At 35.6% G+C, this 26,870-nt stretch overlaps 1 protein-coding gene across 6 annotated transcripts in view; it reads right to left on the bottom strand.

Annotated features, from left to right (window-relative positions):
- The window catches only part of RALYL (RALY RNA binding protein like), a 377,933-nt gene that overhangs the window by 89,246 nt on the left and 261,817 nt on the right, over positions 1 to 26,870 (bottom strand). The window contains exon 1 of one of the 6 annotated variants that reach the window (XM_053955893.1): positions 20,389 to 20,820. The exons of the other annotated variants lie outside the window; for them this stretch is intronic. Coding sequence (XP_053811868.1) covers positions 20,389 to 20,425 — 37 coding nt within the window. The 5' untranslated portion in view covers positions 20,426 to 20,820. Of the gene's footprint in view, positions 1 to 20,388; positions 20,821 to 26,870 lie in introns of those variants that run through there. 6 annotated transcript variants of the gene reach the window in all.

Raw genomic sequence — 26,870 nt, 5'->3', positions numbered from 1 at the left:
GGGCAAGTGAAGTAAGAGCATCCCATTAAGAATATAAATATTCCACTCAGGTCTGATAATGTTCATAAACTGGGTACATCCTGCTTTACTTCTGCCTTTCTCCATGCCTCTGGGTGTTTCTCAGGCAGCTCACATACAAGTCTGTGAAAAAATCTCTGGCATGTGTGACAGAGTATCACAGCAGCGTGGATGCAGAAATTATCTAGCCTGGCACAGGCATCCCCTAGGACTCTGAGGACGAAACTGAGGTCTTGATTTTCACAGAGCATTGTAACAAAGTTTTATGGTGTGTGCATGCAATCTTGCATTTGCAAATACCTGAATGTATTTTTCATGCATTATCAAGAGAGCTAACTGCTAGAGCATTTGCATATGGAAAGCCTTCCACTTATGCAGACTACCAGGTTCCAAGTTTCTCTAATCAAGGAAAGGTTCTAGCTTTCACAAAGAATTAAATTTTATTTAATTATTTTTAAAATTACAGAAATAGTAAAAATGAAATCAGGGTATACAAAGCAGAAGACACTGGGAAAGCTACAATTTTAGAGGTGTAAATATGCTTAATATACCATTGTAGCTTAAACATGAATATTTTAAATTTTATATCTGCATTTGGCAAAATTTTGCAGTTTTACAGAATGCAGTCTCTGCAGAATAGTGTGGGAGATTTTACTAATGTTTGCTTTTGCTGGTCTACCAAAAGTATGAACCTCTATTCTGATATAGGATGATACTGAGAGAGAGGTGAATCACAGATCTTTTGCTCATGTAGTCACTTCTGTAGTTCAGTCACTGACAACACAGCAATGAAAGGAATCTGTTCAAAGGTCAGATACAATTTTCATTTATATATCTTAGAAAATACACCTCAGCACCAATTTTTAAAGTTTAGTATTAGTTAAATATACAGTAATTTTTATAAAAATAATAAAATATTTTATTCTACTTTTTACTAGGTATATATATGTTTTTCTACTCAATAAATTACTTCACTGTTTCATAAAAAAAAGACACCCACACATGAAAATTTCAGTGTTAAATCCCTGTACTGTCAACAGAAGTAGGAAGTAAAAGATCCACAGTTCTGTCAAACATGCAACGGGGAAGACATAGCCCTGCTAACTAGTGAGTAGCATAGCCTGAAGACTGAGTTTTGGAAAAAAAATTTCTTCAGTCATTAATATGGGTATCAATTTATATGCCACTATTAAAAAAACCCAAACATAGCAACAAATAAAACAGAGCTACAGAACTACTAGTATTAGGAAGAGCACAGTTTTTATTTACTTTTAAAATTCATCTCTTTCTCCCCTACTTTCTCCTACAGACATACCTGCAAATGTCAGCATCCTTTATTTCCTTTTTTATTCCCAATAACAGGACTCATTGTATGCAATCACTCCTGAAAGGTTGGTCTTAGTGAGCTACATAAAAGCTAAGCATTCATGAAGGCAATCCATATTGTGAAGACCAAACATGTTTGACAGGCTTCCCTGGGAATAGCTATATCCATGACTGTCAGAAACAAGGTCATATTGGGCCATGAGATTACATATTTATTGTGCCACTTTGAAGCACATGGTGCCTCCTTGTCATGCTTGGGACTCCTCTCGTACTCCACGGCCCCTTTGGCATGCAGACACTGGAACCACATGGACCTCTGGCAACCCCATCCAGGAGTCACACATCCCTTGGGCTCACAGACCTGCCATGGCTGGTGTCTGCTTTATCCAGCAGAAACATGTGTTGGCACAGTGGCAGTGAAGCACTGGGGAAGTGCTGGTGCATCCACAAAACCAGGAATATTTCATACAGGTGTCTCCAGTGCTAATTGAAATATTGACTTATTGACATTGTCACTGCATGGTAGGGTTCAGTAGAAAACCCAGCAAATCAACAACAGCAGCAGCTTCCTTTCACTGACATGGCCATACCTGAGTTACAATCCAAAACCAAGAGATGAAACAACAAGCTGTTTAAAATATAACACCAGAGCTATCTCTCTACAGCTAGGTTGTAGCTTTGTCAAAACTAAAAATACTTTTAGCAGTGTAATAGTTTCGATTTGCTCCAATGGCTTCACCTGCTGAGCAATGAAAGACAAAGACATATTCTTTAATTTTTCAAGTATGCATATTTCTGTACTGATTACTCCAAAAGACAAATTGCCAAGCCATTAAAAAATAATCAGGCCCTCAACAAAGCCCCCCTGCCATTCCATCTTTCTCTTTATTCTCTCCTATTTCACTCCACATGAAACTGAAAAAAAAAAAATTGGCAAAAATTTGTATATTACAAATAAAATTGATTCCTGTGCTCATTGCTGTATGATAACATAGATATAATCAACAACAGTTTGTGAAAGACTCAAGGTGACTTTTGTCCCTGGGGTGTATCTGCAGTGAGCTTGTGCTACTATGTGGGGGCTGGATAGATAGGGAATACAGATGACTAGCCAAAGGTGCTGTATTAGTGCAACAGTTGGAGTAAAAAGGACATACACAGAGTTGCTCCTGCTGTCCATTTCTGAACCTCATGGTTCAGATTTCTGGGATATGTGAAAGGTGTCATATGGCTTTATTCCCACAAAAATGCATTTGACTGTATTCACATATTTTGTGCTTTTGGATTTAGGTTCTCCCACAGTAATTGAGAGAAAGAGACCAGCTTTTTTTTCTTTAACTATCTCCAGTGAGATGAAATGGATTATTGCTGCTATTTGAATTTGATTTTTTAAAAAATGATGATTGAACCAAGAATATAGTTTAGGAAAACAGTCAAATCTGTAAACACTTTGGAAAGAAAATGGCCATTGGGATAAGGGCTTTAATAATTAACATTGAAGAGTTTCTCTTTTTACAGTTTCTTTAAATTTACCATATAGATATAATTTATTGAAATTGCATTTTGCACTCTTTGCCATTTTAACTAGGACATAAAGTAAGGGTTTGTTAACTTTCTTCTGTGAAAGTACTGAAAAAAAGCTCACTGCAGTTCAGGAATCTTAACCTATGACATACATATAAGTCTTCCTGACATTTTGAAAAAGATAAGAACAAGATAATAAACTGAAGGCCTTGTGAACAGGTGATTAAAAAGGAAAAGCAAGGAACCACTAGCTTACTCTTTCCTTTCTAATCATGAGCCCGTTGCTGACAGAAGTTATTTTCCTCGTCTTAACACCACTAAATTCCCTCCTGAACATACTTGTACTTCATCTGTAACCTTAGATAATAATTGTTAGCATGGTGACCAAAAGAAAAGGACAGAGTCTTCCCAATTGGCACCCTGAAAGCAATAAAGAAACCAAATTATAGGTATGCATTTGAGAAATCACAAATATTAAAACTATAAAAGCTGAAGAGAAAATCAATTTGGCATGGGAAGTGTGGGCAGTGGAGCATGTCATTTAGTTATACTAGAAACAGAATTAGTTCAAAAGAAGGAACTAGTCCTTCATTTATTCCTAATATCTAAAATGCTTCTACCTGTGAAATTGAAATTTAGCTAAGAGAGTTTTGCTGTTCCTTGCTTTTTTCAAGCTTAGGGATTTATTCTTGTGTTAGTACTTCTGCTCAAAGGAACAGTAATCAACTAAAAGATGACTATGTGTAATGTTGTAAAACTGACATAGAATTTAAAATATTATTACTTTAACTAGAAACAGGGATAACACCCAGAGTTTTGAGAGTGATCTAAAGGCTGTAATGGTGGTGGGAAGAGACAGAGACAGTCAAGAGAAAGAGGCATTTGAAATGCAAACAAATTCACTCTATTGTACACACATGTTAATAAATATGAAAAAAATTGCCTTGTTGTATATGATCTAAATTATCATGTTTCATGAACATAAAAATATCCTTTATGTGCTTTGCATATCTTCGGTCTTACCAAATAAACAAATTTGTGAGTATTGTGCTAAATCAGAAAGTAAGAGTAATTGCACCCATACACTCCAATGATTGCCTCTTTCTGCCATCTCAGCAGTGAAGTCAAGAAAAAAGAAAAACAGAATAAGTTATCATTTATGCTCTAGAAACTCCATAAAAGTAAACAAGAAGGAGCTGTTAGCAATTACAGATAATGAGAAGTTCTACAGGAACAAAGACAGGAATAAAATATAAATATTTTTATTATTGAGCTGTACCCAACTGCTCTAGTAGAGGAGCTATGAATAGCCAATGCAAAGTCATTGGCTATATGCTGTGATAAATTGCCTCAGCAACACAGATACACAAAAAAGTTTTAATTTGTCAAGTGTTAAAGCACAGATATTGCAGCTTAGTGATCAGTAATAGACTGCATTTGACTCGTGTCACTTTTTTCTAAACATCGCCTTTTCACACTCTGACTCTGCACCCAGTCCTGTCAGTCCCACTCACATCATGCTTAGGCTGAGCTCTGGGCATGTTCCTCCTGACTGCATGAGTGCCCCTTGTGCTATGACTTAGCATATTTACCACTTGATCTTCTTTTAGTATCCTGCAAGATAGAGCCACTGACATGAAAAAACAAACATAATTTATGTTCCCACATGATAAGTGTCAGGGATTATGTATTGCCCTGTAATTTTCTTCCAATAAATGAATAATTACTTATAGCAATCTTGAACATATTTCTACTGAAGATACTAAGATTTCAAAATGGTTGCATACATATATTCAAAAATTGCATGTTTTACTTTGTGCGTAACAACAATGGTGTTTAATTAGTTATCTAGGCCTTGTTTATATTTTCCCAATTTTGCTCTAAAAATGTTTACATGTGAATTATTTTCTTCATGCTTAGCAGCTGCTGTTGTGCATATTTCACTAGCTATGAGTGCAGCAGTATTATATTAATCTCTGATTCCTATTCAATATAAAGAAAACAAAATTCCTGTAGGAAGATAATGCCTCTTGTCTCTCTAAAAGCACGTTTATCAGGGTGAACACTTTCCTTCACATATTAAAAATAAAATCATCAGCAAAGTATGTAAATCTGGATTAATTAAATGCTCTGATGATTTTTGCAGGAAATTATTATTGATAATTTTGAGCATATTGCCCAACAAGTATCCCTTGGGAAAGAAGAAGCCAACAGACTCGGACTGTTTAGATTGTCTGTATAAAAGGCTTTGATCTGTGAGTTCTCTTTTGTAATTATTGCTTGCATATCCAGGTGATCCCCATTAACAGCAGCAATTAATGACAGAGTATAAATATCATGTTTGGAGGATCCAATCTGTCATTTGTTGCTCTAACATTAAAAACCATAATAGCTAGGTATTCAGGTAATCCAAAACTAGCTATAGTGATGGCAGAAGTTGTAATGTGGCCAGAATTCAGTCTTTTAGCCATTGTATTGAACAAAGCTCTGTTGCTACTGTAGATCAGTTGCATTAGTTCCCAAAAGGTAAAAAAATGAAAGAATTTTTAAATGAAAAATATAAACTTGTTATGCATATATATTAAAAATATACTGCAAACCTTTAAGAGTCACTTAGGATATTCCTGGTCCAGTACCTTTCTTCAGTAATTCCATTTGCAAAGAACATCAAAAAAGTAAATTTCAGTATTTTTTTTTGATCTGATATGATGTTAAAACAAGAAATAAAGTGTGGTAAGAATTCATCATAGTTGCAAAATAATGCTCCTGAGAAAAAGCAGAATCAATCTACTGGATGAAATGTTAACTGGGAATAATTTCTCCCAGCATGGAAAAGTATTCTATTGATAGATTCTGCCCTTAGGAAAACTTGATTTTGTAAAGTTATTGTAACTGGAAAGGATGGCAAAAAATTGGCAGTACACCAGCACTCTCTTTTAAAGAAAATAACTTGAAGAAAGCCACATGATGGTAAATTTCTTACTCAAACCTGTTTATATATGATTTCAAATTTTTAGCATAGTAAGTAATTAAAAATGTTGCACTTTTATCTCTCAACACAAGTTGTTATTATAAATGAGATATGTGCCTTCTAATGACAGAAACAACAATTGTATGGCACAGACAGGAAAAAGCCTTTGCACAGCTTAATACCTATGCTGGTGTTGAACTGTATGACTAATGTAATTATGGTGTTATTTCTAAGCAGTTTGGATCTGTTGGTAGGATTAAGGAAGCCAGAGGGACCTTCTGAGGCCATCAACACAGAATTGACTAAAGGCAGAGCTCACTGGAAAAGGAAAGCTGTGATGTGTGGGATACATGTGAGCCTCTGCCAACTCCCACCTGGGAACTGAGAGCAACACTTCCCCCTCTCCCACCTGGGTCATGGAGTGATGCATAGGTCTTACATTCTCATCCTTCTCCTTCCTCGTATACATTTCTAATACTTCCTAATAGTGTAATGAGGTTCTCAAAGGAGGAATGAAATAGTCTTCCAAACCCAAGGATGCATAGAAAATTCCTTGCCTCTGCTGCTACACCATCTCTGATTAAATTCACAGCTGACCAAGATCACCTGTCAATAAACACTGGAGAACTGGTAAACAGTTTTCTCCTGACATGGAGGCTCCTTTACCTCAAATGAACTCCCCATAGAAGCTATCAGCTTGCCCCAGGAAAACTTTTGTTCTCAGAGTTACAGTGGAACTCCAGACAAGGAGAATGATTGTTCAGAAGGAGCAGCTGAGCATATCTGCTTGGAGATCTGATAGAGGATTTTTTTCCTTCTGTATGGGGTGTGTTTATCACAGGTGGCTATGGGAAAAATTGCCTTAGCCTGGAAGCACAGGGCCCACAATAAACACCTTCTGTGGGGATTCTGACGATAAATACCGGCAGCACATATCTGCTACAATGGGACTATCTTCTTAAGCCTCAGCTAGCAATCAGCTTAGTTCTAATACAGAGGGATTAATACATTCACAGGATTTTGTACCAGCCAGAGTGATGAGAAATGGCACAAACTGGAAAAGAAATCAGCCACAAAACATGAACATATATAGGTATATGCAGCTTCACTCATTTAAAGATACCTAAAACAAAAATTTTCAAATATTTTTAATTAATAAAACCCAGGCATTTTGCTTTTAAAATCATCTAAAAATGCATACAAATATTTGTAAGTCTGGAAAATTTTTTTTTAGTAACCTACTGTGTTTTTTTCTCAAACTTCATTTGCATCTAACCTCTGAGGTGCCAGTTTGTTAAGCAGCCTCAATGCTGACCAATTTAGCACTGCATGCAGGCTAAGAATTAGGATTGTTCAGCCTGAATAATAGATGGCTTAGGGGTGATCTAATTGTGGCCTTCCAGTATCTGAAGGGAGCCTGCTAGAAAGCTGGAGAGGGATTTTTTTTTTTTTTTATAAGGGCCTGTAGAGATGGGAAAAGGTATAATGGCTTCAAAATGAGAGTAGGTTTAGATTAGATATTATAAAGAAATTCTTTAGGGTTGTGAGGCAAAAGTTGTGGATGCCTCATCTCTGCAAGTGCTCAAGGCCAGGTAGGATGGAACTCTGAGCAACCTGGTCTAGTGGAAGGTGTCCCTGCCCATGGCAGGGGTTTGGAACTAGATCATCTTAAATGTCCCTTCTAACCCAAACCATTCTATGATTCTGTGATTTCAGGGTACACCCACAATAAGCTGCAGAGTTTTCATGATTAATAATTTTTAAAGGAATTTAAAATTTTTGAACAAACATATTTCTTCAGTGTACATGAGCATAAGTGGGATCTGGCTAAGGCCACATTGCATTTAGTTTTCAGAAAAACATGCATCAAGCTAATTACTCTTTCACAGAGTAACATCTAAAGCTTATTAATGTCTTCTATTCTTTGCTTTCCTGACTAGAATAAATCAATGATCAAACTATCATCTTTGTGACAAATACATTTCTACAGCTGTGGAAACGAAACAGGTGTAACTGGCATGTATTCTTGGTTGGTCTTTTGTCATGGAACTGCAGAGTCATTTTTTGTTTAAGGACTTCGTCAGTAGTTATACATTACAAGATAAGGCTTGAATTTGTGTGTCAAAGAAAAATAAAAAAGCTTGTTATGTACCAAACTGGAACAATATTATTGCACTCATAAAAAAGAAAGGTGCCAGAAGGAGTAGCCCATGATGAAATAAAGGAATATTAATTAGACACACTTTATTTAAAACTATGTATCAGCTTAACATGCCATAAAATTAAGGGCATGACAAATAGCAGGTTGATTGCACATCAGGAAAAAAACAGATGAAGTTATGGTCCATAATTAACAAATTCTTTCAGAATACAACTTTCTTAGGTCTTTTAAATATCACAAATATCACCTGAATTACTGACATAGCTTTCAAACTGTTCCACTGGGGAAATTAATTAAATTAATCTCAAATCCTCTCAGGGAGGACATTGATAGTGCTTCAAGTGTGTAATCTTCTTCCAAGGAGAAAAAACGGGATGCTGTTTCTTTTTCCAAGACTGAATTCAACTTTTTTTTTTACAGAATCAAGAAGGGAACTGTTACTTCTCCTACCCACAGTAGCACAATGCTTTCAGTACAGCATGGAACTGAGCTCCATCTTCTTCCTTTTTCTCCATTCTCTCCTTTTCCTTTCATATGCTGCTTATTGCAAGAAACAGATTATGAAACATAAATGAATGCATAAAAGTTCAAATGACATTTAATTATGCAGGGTAGTTTTGAAGAAATAAGTGACAAATTGTTGCTTTCAAGTGGCAAATGGTTGGTTTCTAGTATAAATAGAAACAGGTTGTTACTAAGAGAGTAAAATAGAAGCATATTTGAGATACATGCCTTAAATTTTACTGGAGGCATAGAAAAGTTGTGAATGATGCAATTGAATGGGAGGGATGTGAGATTCTGAGTCTTTGATCATCTTTTTCTATCATGAACTTTTTATCATTAAGCCTTTATATTCAAACTCAGAGATCACAGCATCAGACAATATTTTGTTTATATAGCCTACAACCATGTGCCTCTCTGTAGACCCTTTCAGTGAGCTTTATTATTATTGTTGGTGTTATTTTTAGCCAGTTAGCAACAACATCACAAGAATTTCTCTAGTTTCTATAACTTTCAGTCATCATTGCTCAAATCCTTCAAACACTGACTCTATCATGACAGCATTAAATGGAAAGATCACTAGTACCATTTGGCTCTTCATCAAAAGGCCAGTAAATATTATTTTTTAAAACTTTCACCTTGATTGGTTGGTATTAAATCCTTTGAACTTCAGTGCAGACACAAACTCTATCATAAACCATTTTTTTCTTATCTCTTGTTTTCTAGACCCCAGAGCATCATGCACTGGCATATGAAGTGTTAAAAAACATTAATGTCCTAATATTTCTGAGTAATTTATGACTAGAAAATTTACAGTATAATAGTAAGCAGTGTGAGTGTATTCCAAATGCATTGTAGCTTCCCTTAATAAAACCCACTTATGGCAGGGTTTATAAATTGACTGTTTAATTTGCATTGGCTTGAAGCACAGCCAAATATGTCATTGTTAAAAACAGAACCCAACATTTCTTTTTCCTGTACTAAATATATTTTAAACTGATTCAGCTGGTGGTTTTTCAGAAAGGAGAGACTGAAAATACATACACAAGTTTTACTGCTGCCTGTCTGATACAAGACATACAAAACTATCTTGCAGTTTCTTTTCCTCTCTAGGGTGAAGAGAGACCAAAGTGGCAGACAGATCTCTGAAGATACAGTTAATGCCCAACAACAATCTATGCCTGTTAAAAAGTGTCAATCTCACGTAGAGTCCATTCTTAAGGTCTGACTAAATAATTTTCCAAGGGTTGCCTAAAATGGTGTGTCTCATAAAACACTAATTCAATAATTCTCTTTTGTAATTAAAGTTGACTGCAAACTATATAAATGCAACTTGTCTTCTGCTGCTGTGCATGACAAGATAGTTACATGGCCTAAATTAAAGGATCCGGGTGTGCTTTTGAGCACAAGACATATTTGTTTTCTTTCCAGTATCCCAAATCCTTGATTGGCAGAACTCCAGTCACATTGTCACTTTTATCCATTACTAAACTCTGCTCTCCACAAAGGAGGACTTAAGTATGGAGATGGGTGAGACAATGATGTGCTTAGCTAACCAACAGTCTATGGAGAAATGACTTCAGAAATGAGTTTAAATTCTGGCTCAATGTGTATTTGTATGTACATATATGAACAATAATAAGCTGGAAGATTGTTTACATACAAAGTAGACCTGCACTTAAAAAAGTCACAGGTAGGAAAATGAGATTCCTTGCAAGACTAAAGTACATTTTGATGGTGCAACATTTATGTTTCTAATAACTCCAAACTTCAATAGCTTTGTGTTTGTATTAATTTTTCTCAGCCAAAAACTACAGGAAATTTTGGTAGATTGAACACTTTAATGGCAGTTTCAACAGAAAAAAAAGCAGCTGAAGAAACAGCATAAAAAGACATTCACTTGTAAGACATTCTTTCAAATCAGAGTTAAATCCCAGAAGAAAGGCTCCTAAGGCATGTTACATGGCTGTCTTCTGTGACTGCAGTATGAAGGACAACATAATTGTCACTCTTTTCTAAGCAATAAGCCTTGATTCAGTGCTATGTCAGTCAATGTGAAGGTTGCCATTGATTTCAGTATTGCATGACCAAAACTTTCATAAAAAATAAAACAAAGAATGCTTGGAGGAGATGCTCAGAGGTAAAAAATGCAGGTAAAAGCCCAATTGCTGAATGGACTTTTAATAGGGGTTAGTTGGAAAATATTCACTGAACTTCCTCTTTTCTGGTCTCAGATACATGTCCCAAGTTGCGCAGGCAGCCATGGCTTTTAATGCATGTCACTTACATGTAACCTGACTATTCACAGAATAGCTTTTTTCAGAAAATAAGGGCAAATTATATGTGTAGTTTTTTTCTCCGCCCCAACCATAAGTCTGCATTTCTATTTGTATACCTACAACTTCTTTAGCAAGCAAAATTTTTATTATACACTTTATATGCTTCAGGATGCCTATTTGAGCTAATGGGATCTCTGGAGAGTAACTGACCAGTTAGCAAAATATAGATAATTCTGTAGCAGATCTCTTTTGTTTGAATATGTACAGTACATTCTGTGGAAGCAGGTTTTAAGTTTAAATGTAAACATGTTCTCCAACATAACTAGTAGCACATTTTATGTAGGGCTTTCAAATATTTTGAAACTGAATTATAATAAGCAGTCTTGGTTAATGTAATAATGCGTATATATATTCAGGAAAAGGTGAAAAAAAAGATGTAAATGTACATGCACATGTATTTTTAGGAAGAGGAAGAATGAAATCAGATTTCACAGTGACTGCACAAACATTTGTAGTAAGGAAATTCAAGCAGTATTTATAGGCAGGTCCATCCAAATGACCCTGAATTTCATGAGATATTGTCCTTCCAATATTTCTTAATATATCCTGCTGAAAACACATCTAATAAAAAGGAAATCTAAAAGGTTTTGTGTTTACTTTCAAAATGTTCCTAGCATTGCTACAGCAATATCAATCTGGACAAAAAGAATTTTCAATTAATCACATAAGGGATTATTCTCACATATCGGACTTGGATCATAAAACCACTATATTAATACTTTTTAAACTAGAAATATTTAATTTTCCACTTTTTTGGGGGTTCTTTCATAAGTATAAGCAAAATATGTGTGAATAGCAGCAAAATATTTTCTTTTTGACAGACATTAAAAAGAACCCTAAGAGGCTCATTTTGAACAGGAGCGTTAACAACAGCTTTTGTGTGATAGTCAAGATTTGCAAATTATCTCTGACATATACAATAATTTCTGCAAAGATGCTCCGAAGTGTTTATATCTGAGATATATAAAAAAATTCAAATAATTTCATGATTGGTCTCAAACTGTTAGAGGAGGGCACTTGTAGCTATATGTAATCTACTCATTGCCTGCCTCTGGGTACTCACTAATGAACCTAGTTAAAAAAAATGCTTTATTTCTTACTTGTGGGAAATCTATTGCCTGGTCACTGTCAAGTGCAATGTAGCATGTGTGGCACATCCCAGACTACTTATATATATATATATATATGTACTGTAGAAGCATCTTTCTAAAAAGCTAATCTCGGAGTACCAAGGATGTAAGGACAGTGCTGAAAGTTCAACAGATTTTCTGCTCTCATGAAAGTGATTTGTAGACAAACATTTCTTAATGATTGAAAAAAAATTAATTTTAAGAAGTATTGGAGTTAGGAAAAGTGTGTTAAAACTAGACCCATACCAGCATGAGTCCCTCTTTTTAAGGCTTAATCCTTAACAAATATCTTAAATTGAAAATATAAAACTATACTCTATGGAAAGGTTCATCAAATCAAGTATCTGAAATGAAATCATAGCATATATTTCTATTTCTCAGGTCAGGCATCCTATTTTACAAGTGACCAGTATTAAGCCACTGAGATTTTCTTTGGTTTTCAGTTCAGCCACTGAGGGCAAGCAGGATGGTACCTCCCTTACCCTACCACTCTTGATCCAATTTATTTATTTATTTTTTTAAATTATAGACTGCATGTTTAAAAAGAACATTTTCCCTTCAAGAAAGATGGTTCAAGGCTAAGTTGGATGGGTCTCTGAGCAACCTGATCCAGTGGAAAGCATCCCTGACTGTGGGAGGGACAGGTCAGAACCAGATGATCTTAAAGGTTCTGTCCAACCCAAATCATTCCACGATTCCATGAAAATTGAAAGATCATTTTCAAAATAATAAACAAGACTTCTTATTTCTGAGACTTTCTGGCAGTAGTTTTCAGCCCTCTGCTGACAGCACATGTTGCCCTTCCAGTACACAATAAAAATATGGCAAAATCAAAGTGTTGTAAGTAGCTGTGCTAAACCTTCAGTGAGTCCTAAGTAAATAATATCTGAATGCAAGCAGTAAAACAAGGCTAGAATGTCATTCTAAGATCAAGCTTTATGACAGACCTGGAGGTAAACCATAATCAGCAATAGAATTGTCTTCAGACACTATTAATAAGACAGACACCAGCAATTTAGAGGACAATGGGTATTGTATTTGAAGAATTACACTGGGATGATTTTGTAAGGCAGTTTCTAACTCACCAGGGTCAAAAGAAGGCTTAAAATACAATATGTATTCCTTTTTTCTCTATTTATTTATTGTGAAAAGTAGCCCTTGGCAAACTTTATTTTGCGGGAAATTAAAATAGATTCTAGATTGCTGCTGTCTTCTGGAAAGGGCAATGTGGAAGAGATGCTATCTTATTTACAGGGACAGAGACAGGGACAGAAAAATCTATAATCATAATCTATGACACAAACTGACAATGCCGCCTGTTTTTCAGAATGTTTAATGAATTAAAAATTGAAAAAATTAAAAAGAAGAAATTAGCTGGAACAGAGAAAAATAGAAATTTATGGCCAAAACTATAACTTTTCAAAAGTAAAAATGAGACATGGAATGCTTACGTAGGAGCTAGAGGCTAAATATTGGTCTTTTGTGCTCACAGTCTTCATTGTAATGTCATTTTAATGTATCTGAGATCTCTGTCCCTTTGGGGAAGTGCAAAGAGGAAGGAGGGGGAATGTTTCAAAAGTAACCTCCAGAAATGTATCTGGGTTTTACTGTTGGTGAATCTCAAAAATATAACTGCTAAAAAATGATGGACTTTATGCATCATTTAGGTCTTGGCTGATACTTCACAACCAGTAAATATACCTTTAATGATTTATCAAATTTTGGTTAATATTTTGAGGCACTTGAAAGATACTTATTAAAACTTCATGATATTTTTCATTCCGTGGGTGTCACCAGACACGTACTGTGCTTGGTCTTATGACTGGTCCAAGCTGGAGGTATGTCACTGAAATATGAAGTTGTTTTTTTTTTTCATTTTCATATTTAATTTGTACTAAAACTTTCATTCATTTATTGAAAAAAGGTTGAATCTCTCAGAAAGACTGGGATTTTCATCATGTCAATAGTTTTGGTTATCAAAAGAGGTAGAGACACAGGTTTTGTCTGATGTTAAGACCTGTACTGGAGGTCAGATGGAAGTTTTCTTTTCTGTGCTGCTCCTACAGAGAAAGTAAATTAAATACAATATGAAAAAAATGGATCAGCTATGAAAACAGAAAAAAGGATTTGTTCTTAAAATCAGGATTTCTACTGCTCGAATATGCAGTCATTAAATTCTTTTGTTTTTAAAAAAAATTCAGAACTTTATACTAAAATAAGTAGCAGCAGATTTTCCCTTAGGAGAACAGATTCTCTATGTTCTGAACCTCTCAAGGATTTTCCCCCTTTTTCTGAGTAGGCAGGTAGGTAGCAATGCTACAGCAGTGTATAGAGTTCTTAATAGAGGAAGGCTGTAGTTCCTTCAAGATTTCCAGAGTTTTGTAGGTTTTAGACATTCTATTACAATAATACTCTTTTCAACTTGCAAACAAACTCTAGGATTTGAGTAAGTACTTTGCAATAAGGTTGATAGTAATTCTTTAAAAGAGACTATAGAAAATAGATGAGCAATCTGTATTCAAAATCTAAATGATGGAGAGGAGAAATTGCAAATTCCTTTAGTATTTTATGACTGATTACACTCAGAAAATTTATATCATAAATCAGCCTGCAGTAATATAAATTTAGGTTCTAACAACCAGACTTCTATTTGCTCAAGTTAACAACCAGAATTGTCTTTCAATATAGATTACTTCAGACTATGATTATCTTCAATCTAATGATTCTTATTTTAATACTGTTCAATTTAAAAAAAAACCTTTTTATTGGTTTTCCCAGATGTCTGGTCTTTACTGCAGTGCAGTCATAAAAATTTTAAAATCTGACTCCTTGTAGCAGACCCACTAGCACACAGTAAGTGCTGTTTTACTAATGAGAAATTGTATTGTTGATGAACATAGCAGCATTTAATTCCAGCCTGTGCAGGCTGGAATTTTATTTGTGCATGAAAACCAGTAGTACACGTATATTTTTGATACTTTCTTAATTTTCAATGACCTTTCAAACATAAACGTTCAATGGTGTGGCACATTAATTGCTAATTCCCCTAATGCATTTCAAATCACATAATCCAAATTACATTATTTGCATATGTTCATACTTTTTAATAATAATCTTTTTATGATCCTTAATAATACATATGCATTTCTATGAGATGCATAGCTATCCCTAGCTTTCTATGAGATCCCTAGCTTTCCAAATTTTCCTTTTTGTTGAATTGTTGTATATTGCCACTATTCTACTAAATTATGCAAAAGAAAGGAACCCCCCCCAAACATTTAAACCATAATCTTTTAATGAAGTCAAAGTTATTATTAAGCTTTTTTACTGCCCCAGATTCCTCCTCCATAAGACTGAGGTGGCTGGCTGAATTTCTTTGTTATGTTCTCCACTTGCATTTCTGCTGTTCTGACTTCTGCTCCCAGACAATGATTTTAAAGCACTTCTGAATCTATACCTACATTGTTTATTCCTTTTCAAGGCAGATTATAAGCTTTTGATTTGTAAAGGTTTTCTTCACACTTTCAGCATTTCCTCTACAGGGACAAAAATTCTACTCTTCTTCCTGAGGCAGACTCCTGCCAAGCAGTTGGAAGCATCATGTAAGTTTGGCAAATTGAGTTTGGTCAGACTACTAATCTCTCAAAAGATGCATTTTGAAACGGTTTTCTTTCAATATCTTTTATTTATTTGTACTGTCTAGAAGCAGAAAAAAAAAGTCTGCTTTAGAAGTTTACACAAATACTTGAAAAAGTGTCAAAGAAAAAATTGTAGTTCATTTAGACAACATGCTTCAGTCAGGGACATATGTCTTCAGTTTTACTGCTTAGTAACATGGGAATAATGAGCATGAATAATTTCAAATAAGCCAACCCTCTCAGCTCACCATGAGCTCCCTTCAAAGCTACAAGAATTATTCTAACCCTGAAGCCCCTGACTTATTGAGTTGCAATTGTATTTTTTATTTGTATAAAGATTTTATCCATGTAATGTGAATATTCAAAGATATTTGTATTCCTGCAGATCATGTGTTTCTTCTTGCTCAGCCTTATTACTGATACACTTAATTGTGTTGAACTCTACTTCCTCAAAAAGTATGCAGCAGCAGGAATATCCTGGGGCTATTCCAGGATAGCTTTACATGAAGAAAGCTGTCTCAATACCATGCTGAAGAGAAATTCCCTTGTTGTCTAGGTCTCTGATGTTTTAAGGAGAGAGGCAGAGTTTTCTTAGATGTATCTGGGTCAGTAACTACACTTGTTTTCCCCAATGAGATTTGGTTTTCCAGTCACTTTACCTCCTAGCACACACTATATTAAAGGCTGCCGTTTTCCTTGAGCAGCAACAGCCTCAGTACTGAGGCCTCTTTACTGCCCTAAGAGGCAAAAAGAAGATGGAAGTAATCATGGGCTGATCACACTGTAATATAGCATGACTCAATAGATGCCAACTCAGTTCTTTAAGCCTGAAAGTGATTCTTCTATCTGTAAGGGGTGACAAAGAAGATAAGAACAGTAAATCCATGATAAAAAGATTTGCAAGTGGGACCTTCTCAATGAAAGAAAATATACTGGACAATGCAATAGACTAAAGAATTCAGATAGGACAAAATATTTCTTCAAACTGGAATTCCACAGAATTTCTCATCTTTATCAGTATACACAAAACTCTTTCTTCAGCAAGACATGGATTCTTCAAAAACATACATCAGGTAGCACCTGTGGACATTACATGGTCATCAAGCCATGGCAGAGGTCATTAATGCATTTGGAGCACAATTTCAGGGACATTTGATGTTGCCAGGATTCTTTCTATTGGAATGGACAAGTCTGGGAATTCAATTTCCAACACCCTGGAAAGGGACAGTATCTGTGGATGCATGTATGGTAGCTGTTGACTTTATCAAGGGTTCTCAATATTCAAAAGTAACTGATCTTTGCCCCAGCTGCCATTGTGCTCTGACTGTTATTGCTGATGTGTGTGAGAGGCCCCATGATACACTGAAAACAAGAAGCTGAAGAAAGCAAGAGATAAGTTCTATTTTTTTCCCCTTAATTTCTCCATCCTTGCTTTACCTTTCCAATCCCCAGTTCAGCACTCTGGCAGCACTGGCATCTCTCTGGCAGCACTCTGCCATTTCTTCCCAGGTGCTGCTCCTGTGGTGCACACCTTCCCCAAAACACATCTGCCTGCCACACTAGCCACTACTCTCCACTTACATTTCTTCTGAGTCAAATTTACGGACCAAAGAAATATTAAGGATCATCTTTTCATGCAGAGCCCTTCACAAGGTTGTGGTGATTTATCTTGTCAAGCTACACAAACCACCAATAAATAAGAATAATGAGAATTTCTTAATAGGTAAGTAAGTTTTTTCCAATATTATTTTCTTCAGGGATAGTAGCCTTCCTTGATTCATGTAATAGCCTTCCTGTGAAGGTTACAAGAAAGACTGTAGTGAAAAATGGAATGCCTGCTGCTCATTTTGTGAGAGGAAGCCTGGAGGCATGGCATCTCCAGAAAGTGTGACTGTGGATGGCTACCATGCAGAAAACCCACACCTGCACTGCAGTCTACTGCAATGCTTTTCCTGACCATCCTCCCCAGCAGCCCCAAAGTATGACAGTCTAAGATTCCAAGATTTTATTTCAGAAAAGCTCTACCACCACACATTTACCAGTGCCCAGTAACAAGACTGTGTTGACTATGATGGTTTCCCCTCACTCAGCCATTGTGCCCATGCAATGAAATGAGAAACCAGCCTATCACCTAGATAACATCCTGAATCAAGCATCTTGAAGGATCAACCATCTTATCATCTGCTTGTGCAGAGAAATGTGTATTTGTTTGTAGGTAGGTACACATAATCATGCAGAAATAGCCTTAATCTGAATTTTGTTTAATTAGTGAGACAAGTTTTACAATTAGTTGTGATAGTTAATTTTAATCCCCACAAGTTACAGTGTTTATGGAATAAATCGAATATGCTAAGTGTTTAATATAAGCACCACTTTTCTACAATCTAACTCAAATTTACAAGGAAAGAAAAACATTAAGATTAGCTTAGAATTTAGAAGATTTATGTATTACATTGTAGCTGAAAATATGTATAGGAAACCTTCATCCCATTCTTACAGACAGGTAGGTAAACACTTTTTTTTTTGCATGTATTCCTCTAGCAACAGTTTTTTTACCTGAAATAGAAATTGGATATGGAGATTACTTCTATTTTGCATTAGAAAAATGCCATCATGTCTCTATGTTTTCTATCCTCCTCTCTAATTTGACGTGCTTTTGAATTAAGTACAGAATGCATTTATACCTTTTTTAAAACATTAAAAAAAAGGGGATTGGAAAGCAATGGTTATAATGCTCTGAGGAGTGTATGAAATCCAGAAACAGATTTCAGTGAATAGGAAAAAGCCACAAAGTTCACTTTCATTTTATGCCACAAGTTCAAGTGTGGCAGTGAGAGGTAGTGAGAGATAGTGAGGAGGTATAGATCCCAAGGTTTACCCCACATATATTGGAAATTATATACTCAACATCTTTTCTTCTGTCTTATTAAGGGGCACCAGAAATGCACAGAAAATGTAGTACCTACCTACTGTTTAATTCAGCTGCTACCATGATCCCTTATATTTCAGAATAAAAATTGCTTAGATGAAATCTATCCTTCAAAAAGCCTTTGAATGATATAAACAGGAGCATTATCAAAATTACTCGATATTTTTTGTATGTTAGGGTTATTTCAGTTACTAATTAGCTAAGGTATTAATGAAGCATCCATGTATACAGTACTGGTACCTATGTATGTATAATATATATGCCTATATATGTAATTTATGTCATATGTATATAATATTGAGATATTTTCTAGATTTGGATCTTAAAACTGAAGACAGCTTTAAAACAGAAAACATTGCAACATCCACCCTCATAATTAGAGCTTGAATTCTGATCATGTTTCATTGTTTTTTTTTTTTTTGCCTCTGGACAAATCACAGATTTTCCTTGGGGTCAGCAGGGGTGAAAGCAAGGTTCTCTTAAAAAAAACATTCTTAGAAGCATCCTGTGCCATTTTAATGAATTACTGTATTCTTGCAACAAAAACCCCTTGAAACTCATCTACACCAGCACAATTTTTTTTATTGTACACTCTAAACAGGCTTGGACAGGAGTAATTTCAAGAATGCAGCTGGTTATAGAAAGAGCTCCTGGTTTACATAATAATGGTGACAGCAATTAATACATTAAAAAGATTAATCATAATTTGCCTATATATAAATAATTTTCTTCTATTGCTGCTATGGGAACAAAATTGATGATATTTTGTCTTGTTGAATGTGATGCAGATGATTGATTTCTGTTGCAGAGATTTTAGCAGAAATCTATCCTGCTGAACTTTCTACATGCAGTACATCCATTTCTTTTGAGCAAGACAAACTGAAGGACAGCTACACTGATTAATCTACAAGGACCAGAAACTGAGGTCAGTGATATAGCTGTATATATGCCCCTGAACCCTAACTATGCTCCTGTCCAAATGAAGTCCAAACTTATCTGGTTTTGAATTCACTATTCCTCCCCTCCTGCCCTCTCCCCAAAACCACAGTGTATATAAGGCATTTTTCTTAGAGGAATGTCTTTTTTTATCACAGCTTCTGACATGCTCTCTATTCATAACTCAGCCTTTTACTAGATTTTCTTAGAGCAGCAAATACTTCATGACCTGATCCACAGCACATTTTCACTTGCCTCAGTCACCTGTTCCATAAGCTTCCAGAGGAGGCAATATTGATACTGAAATTCCCCCATCTGATGCCATAGCAATTTAAAAAGTCAAAGAGGTGCTTGACTGGAAAGTCATGCATTTAGAAGCCAGTGAATCTTCAGGGCTGGAGTGTTGTAAATGCACAGCAGAGACACATGCAAGATTCTCTGCCCCCCTGCTAGCAAACTAGTTAATTCTGAAGGTTGTGACATAGGAAAATAAAATAACTGCCCTTAAAGTTCTGCTATCACTGGCTTCTTAATGCAAACCACACAAAAAAGTCCACCAGGGAAAGCATGTCAGCTTCATCAAATCAAAGGTTACTGTTAGCCACTCATTAAGCCCTGAATAAAGGATGCTCTTCTGAACTAAACTTATATTTGATCTTTGTTTCTTTGTTGATGCCATCAAGCAATCACTTTCTGAGGGTTTCCATGGTAACAAGTGAGCTTCTTTTTTTTTTTTTTTTTTTTTTTTTTCATTTTAAAGCTCTTTCCTGCACCTAATACAGAGAAACAGTGGGATAATTGGTTTTCCTGGTATAATTCAAGCAAAGCAGGGTAAAGTAAAACATGGTTTTCTATGCAACTGGAGATTTATTTGCCCTCCTCTGTAATAATATTAAAAAACTATAATTTACTTACATCTTTGGTTTCTGCGTTTGCTCTTGTACATAGTCATTGTGAAGAAATTCCACTTTCTAAGAAATAATTGCCTTGATCACAGACAAAAGAGATCGTGCTCCTGCTTTGCAGTGAGACAGTTGCTCACTGACAGAAGGTAACCAGCAATCTCTCGGAGAAAGGCAGGGTAATACCATTCTCCTAAAATCCAGGGGAGCTGCTACTGGCTCTAGCTATTTTCTCTATTACAAGGCTCAGAGACAAAACATATTTATTTTCATACTTTTTTCAAATGTTTTTGATACTAACTAATAAAAATCCAGAACACAGATAGAATCATGTATTCAGAAAAAGTGGGGTAATATGCTATGCAATGGTCTGAAATCAAGATTCCTTGAGAAAGCCCTGACATAATCAAAATTGTATAAATGACCTCAAACTAACAAAAACTAACTTTCCATTGAGAGGTCTTAGAATTATGCGTATGAGTATGTTAAAATATTTTGGGTTACATTTTCAAATTTCAATTACATTTTCAAATTACTCTTAAAAGAAAATAAACACATGTTGATCAATTAAGTCCTGACTGGATGTTTGAGCTCATGAATAGATTATTCTATAAATATATAATTTATATATTATTCATGTATAAAATGAAATTTTTTTTTCACATCTATGTTTACTTCTGCATCACCTTTCAATGATTTAATTTGGGGAAAGCTATTTAAATAACATTTTGCTGATGGCTCATTTTTATAGCTACTTCACTACTCTCTAGTCTTTTGAGTCACAAGGTCATGGGGATAAAGTGACAGCATTTTATTATCATCCACATATATGTATATCACCCTTTCAAAGAATCCAAATATATTCCTAAAGGGAACAGAGGAAAGGAGAGGAAATTTTTGCCATATTGAGGACATAGGAGTTGGTATTTGCCATGCTGGGTAGGTGACAGTCAAGAAGATGCCAGTGGCAATAATGGAGTTGAAAAGAAGTAGAAATTCCAGGTCATTCAGTGATAAGTTTGCCTTTAATAAAACTGCATGTAAATATTTTTCAAGTTTTAAGAAATTAATATTTTGAGCTGCCTGCCATCTTAAACCCAGATACCACAAACACAGAAGCATCAAAGGAAAAAAAATAAGTAGAATGGCTGAAATGTCTTGAAAACTGGTGATAGTACCCTTGCTCCTGCTTAAAATACATATTTAGACAGCAGCTCTCTAAACTACTCAAAGAAATAAAAAGAGTATCTTTGGCTTACATAAAAAACAACATCTGGTGTTCATGGATCATTCATGTTTCAGTCAGAGCATGTTTCAGAGGAGCAATTTGGTGGCATTCATCTAAAACATTGACATACAGTTACTTTCCTAATGAAAAACAATTAAAAGAAATTAAAAGAAATGTCTCTCTCAATTTGCCTACCCTAAATTTATATTTTTTCATCACTTTTTCACCTCTCAGATATATCAGATATATTTTTATGTTTCCAGTATAACCATGTTTAGCTTTGTGCACCATTTAATTCTCATTTCAGTTGTTCAGTAGTCACAAATCCTCACATTGACACACCTCTAATTACTGAAGTGAAATCTTTATTTTATATTGCTCTATTCTAATTTCCTCCTTCTGTCAAAATCTGACTGCATACCTTTTCATTTGCTTTCGATTTGTATCAGCAAAGCTGAGGATAAAGTGTAGCCTGAAGAAAGTAAAAGCAATGGATAATTTTTTTAGAAATACCACACTTGAGATTACACCGTATCTATCGCTGAGGTCAGCAGAAAGGTGGGAGATTGCAAAACAAATCAAAAGTGACAGGAAGGAAAAAATTAGGATAATTGCTAAGCATATCAGCAGACAAAATAGCTGTACCATAGAGAAAGACCCTGGAGGCATTATACTCAAATAGCATTGTGTAGTTAATATCCATGAGGGTCAATATTTTTGCACCAATTTATATGAACTGAGGATAATTCCACATGTGCCCTGCTCTACTTTCCCTCTGAGTAAATTTTCAGCTGAATCAGATCTGTGATCTGACTTAGACTACAGAGATCTGTGGTCTCCCTTTAAATTTATTGCTTAATGTAGCAATCTTTTCTTTTCCTGCTCTCTTCCTTCTTCTACCTGAAGGCTCTCAACCATATTATTCAGTTCAAATTTTCCTTATTTCATTGACTTGGCAAGATGTCTTCAATTTTATTCCTCAACCCACATTAGATTGTAATTAAAAAGCTCAGTTCTTTTCCTTGTCATGAATGTCTATTTTTTTCTGACATTTTTTATCCTGTGTTAAACCTTGTCACATATTATTAACTCTCCATGTTTTATTATGTACAGCACCTACAACAACATGCTTATTTTTTCCACTGGTCTTTCATGCATTATTCTATTACAACACGTATTTATATGGAAATATTTTGGCAATGATACAATATAAAAAATTAAACCAAGTGGAAATTTCATGGTATAGGGATTAATTTATTTTAAATCAATGATCCCTGAGAGCACAGCCTTTATTGGTTTTTCTTTGTGTTAATTGGAACTCTGTTTCTTCAGTGCAGTGAAAGGCATTTGCTAAAAGTAACATAAATATAATCTGTCTGTCAAATCATTGTAAGACTCTTAATGAGAAAATATTGCAAAAAAACCCACAAACCCACACCTTGAATGTGCTGGCTAGCTTTGAGTGGGCACAGCATCCTCCTGTTTTTCTGTATTACTGTTTTCTGTTAGGAGAGTTTAAAATTCACTTTCACAGTGTTAAACCTTGAAAAAAGTCAGAATCTGGCATAATCTGGCTGGTTAAATGTAACCAGCTTAGTGAGGTGGGAAGAAATGAATGGAACACATGAGCAATAAAAAAATCACCTGGTTACATTAAACTTATTGCTTTTCTACAAGGATGCTTCAATCTTACATGATTGAAACAGTTTAAAATGTTATTTAAACAGTATGTTGGAATGAATTTTGTCAGTCTTTGTTGCTGGTGGTAAAGGAATTGATAATGTCCACATCTGCACATCTCACAACACCTCTTGCCTCTCTCTTCTCCCCACCCTATAGGTCCCAATAATAAGGTCCAAATATTTTCTTTGAATCCTGCAATACATTTCTCAAACTCTCTTTTTTTAAGAAGAAGAAGAAAATAAACAAAATGCAGATATTTAAAAAATATAACTGCTGACATGAATTTCACATATTACTCATCAATAAACACTTTGCCTGGGTGGTATGCTCAATTTTACTTTTACTGAACAGATCTTAGGCAGAAAAGGAAGGTGGAGGAAGCTTAAAGTCTGTTCTCTCCTTTCATTGTCTAATTTAATGCACCCAAAAAGCCTTCTCAGATAATAATCTTTTATAGCTTCCACTACAGTTCTTTTTATGATGTCATCTAAGAAAAAATTACATCTGTGAATATTAATTATTTTTCTCTTTGAATAAAGGATATGTGTAAGCATTAATGTTTAACCTCCTCCAGGTAATAACCCCTCTTTAATAAAATTATTGATGTATTAAAATCGTGTATGTGCACCTTTTACTGATCAATATTTATATAGATATCTGACAATATTGCTTTATAACATGTTGCAATATTAGACAAATAAAATTTACTTTAGCAAGAAATGTCACTTAGCTAAAAAGGCAGACTTATGATAAGATAGTCTTTTTATATTGTAATGAGGACAGAGCTTAAAATGTTGGCCAAACCAACCCTGCCTAACACTGGTAAAATACTGCACAAACAGTGTCAAGTTGGATGAGAAAAAGTAAAGTTTGTACATCTCATGCTTACAAATGTAAGTTAAAATCAAGGAGTTATAAAAATGTTTCCAGGACACAACAAAGCTGTCTAGCATTCCAGAAACATATCAGAAATAAAAACCATTGACAGTGCCAAAGAAGGAAAAGGTTTATTAATAGGTCAGCTGTAGATGAAAGGGCCAAATTCCACTGCCTAAACATCATGTCTAGCACTACTTTGATGCTTTATAGCATCTGAGACATTCACACAGTGACAGAAAATATGGCACAGCATCTGTGGGAAATCTACAACCTTCTGGAGCACCCTACTGAAGCCAAGACTGTCTTATGTGGTTCTAGGCAAATATCTAGACAAGTAAACCCTGCCCAAAGTGTTTATATTCAGACCTCTCTCTGATGACTGCCATTATTCTCTAGCATTTTTATATTTGAGGTCATTGTTTCTAAGTGTTCCCAACTTTAACTCTCAGGTCTTCACCCTGCAAGACAGTGATTGACTATAGGAGGAATTATATGGAGAGAGAAAATGATGTGTGACTGAATTTGTAAATATGCTCAAAGAGGCCACTATTTGTTAGTACATAATCACAGCTGTGTGTATTAAGAAATTGTTTGGATGGAAGAGAAACAATTTATCATAACACTTTAAAATCAGCAATCTTTCTCTTTGCTAAAGACAAAATGCAGTTAAAGTGTTTCATAAGTCTTCCATTACTTCTGTTGCTTTTGACTTTGCTTCAGTGTTTGTATCCAGAAGAATATACAGTTTGCAAGATTTCACGAGGACCTCATGTATTTATCAAATGCTGCATTAGAATAAAATTTACTACATTCACAGCATTTGCATCGTCCAGTAATTTAGGAAAAATAATCAGAAGAATTTTTTCTGGAGCTGTTTGATTGTAAGAAAACTTTGGCTGCTTCTTTTCTCTATTATCTTCTACATTTTTGCTGACCCATTTTACTTTTCTTCAGCACCATCAGACAGTAATGACACTTCACCACAAAAGATTCCTTTTTAGATAGCAGGAGAAAGTCCCTATAGTACTGGTCCTACTTTCACCATGGGTATTTTTTTCTTATTCAGGGTAGCTTTTTCACTAGAATTTCATTTGTCTCATTGTTATAGTAGCATTTATCTTTAGTCTTTAAGGAATTCACTGTCAAGCTTCCCTCATTAGATTGTGCTCTTTTTATCAGATGTCACTATAAGAATTTAACAATATGATCACAGAGGTATTAAACAAAGCCTGACACCTTCTTTCTCAGGTAGGAGCTCAAACTGGCTGTTCCTCATGGCCCTTGCCCAGTTCCCAGCATGTTCTCATTCCTCCAACAAGAACACTAGAAATACATTTGGATATTTTTCTTTGACTCATAATTTCCCAAGGTTTAATGTGTCACTTCCTACAAATATAACATCAGAATCAACATGTGCTTGCCTAAAAGTAAAATTAGTATCTATTATTAAAGAGAGGAGTTTCAAAACGTGAAAAAAGTTTAGAGGAAAAAACCCTAAATCAACCAAGTAGAGTTACTTTATAACTGTCCTTGAACAAAAAATTGATGGAAAAATCCATAAATAAGTGTTGCATCCTGGGTTGGTTCAGTTAGGGGTTCTAATAACTGTTAGCCAGTTCTATGTATCCCCATTTTCCCCTCACAATGGTCTGCTCCAGGTTGTCTACCATTGGAGCTTCCCCATGTCAGTCTTGTAGTCACCCCTGTGCATTCCTGAAAGTTCTGTGATAGTCACCCCATCCTTGTATTCCTATTTGTCCCGGAACCCTGTACACACCCCTGCTATGTTCCTGTGGGCTGCCGTGGTCCATGTCACTCTCCTGTTGCCTGTCCCCATTGGGCGAGGGGGGCTCCCGCCCCTATCTGCCCACCCCCTATTTAACCTGATGCTCCCTTTGTCCTGGTGCCATCTTGACCATGCATGCACTAGGAGATGGCCGCCCCAGCCATCACAGCGGCCACACGGGAATAAACATTCTCCAGCCATGCAGGACAAGGTGTGCCTCCCTCGTCCCTTTGTCTCCTCTCAGCGCTCAGCTGCAAAACCGGCAAACCCACGCGGAGGCTCAGCCTTAGAGCTCCGAACACGCGGCAGCCACGCTCTCCTGGCCAAAAGGCAGCGCCACTATCCAGGCTCCCGAGCTGCCCGAGGCCGGGGAGAAGAACGCAACGCTGCAAATAAGCCATTTTCTCTGTCTAGATATTGAGTCATGGACATACACTGTAACAACAGAGATTTAAATCAGTTTTTTGGAAACCAGGTTTGTTAAAGGTAAGCATAAGAAGGCTTGCTAAAAAATTTATAACAGGTTAGGTATATCAGAGGAACCTTAACAGGAGATGGATAAGATGACAACTTGTAGTTTTTTCCAAGCATTATTTGTGATCACATATGCCCAGATTAAATATCAATTGTCTTAAGATTCAGCACTGGCCAAGATTTGGTCCATGTTAGTCCTTCAGCCTCCCTAATTTTAACAGAATATTTTAGTCGGGGGAGACTGGTATGTCATGGGGTGCTTAACACCAGCAAATGTGAAGCATGTAATGTCTTGTATCTACTTTTAAGGAAGCCTGAAAAATGAACAGTGCTCTTAATGCTGGAGCAGCTTTTTCAGCTGGGAATGAATGAGATACCAGTGGTTGAACCCTGCTCTGAAGGGTTTGATTTGCAGCCTTGGAAAACGCTTGGATTGATGTAAAAA

This window comes from Vidua chalybeata, chromosome 1, assembly GCF_026979565.1.
Source record: "Vidua chalybeata isolate OUT-0048 chromosome 1, bVidCha1 merged haplotype, whole genome shotgun sequence".
In the NCBI taxonomy this organism is placed as follows: domain Eukaryota; kingdom Metazoa; phylum Chordata; class Aves; order Passeriformes; family Viduidae; genus Vidua; species Vidua chalybeata.
The sequence above is the reverse complement of the archived record's forward strand: the minus strand, read 5'-3'. Positions and strand labels throughout refer to the sequence as shown.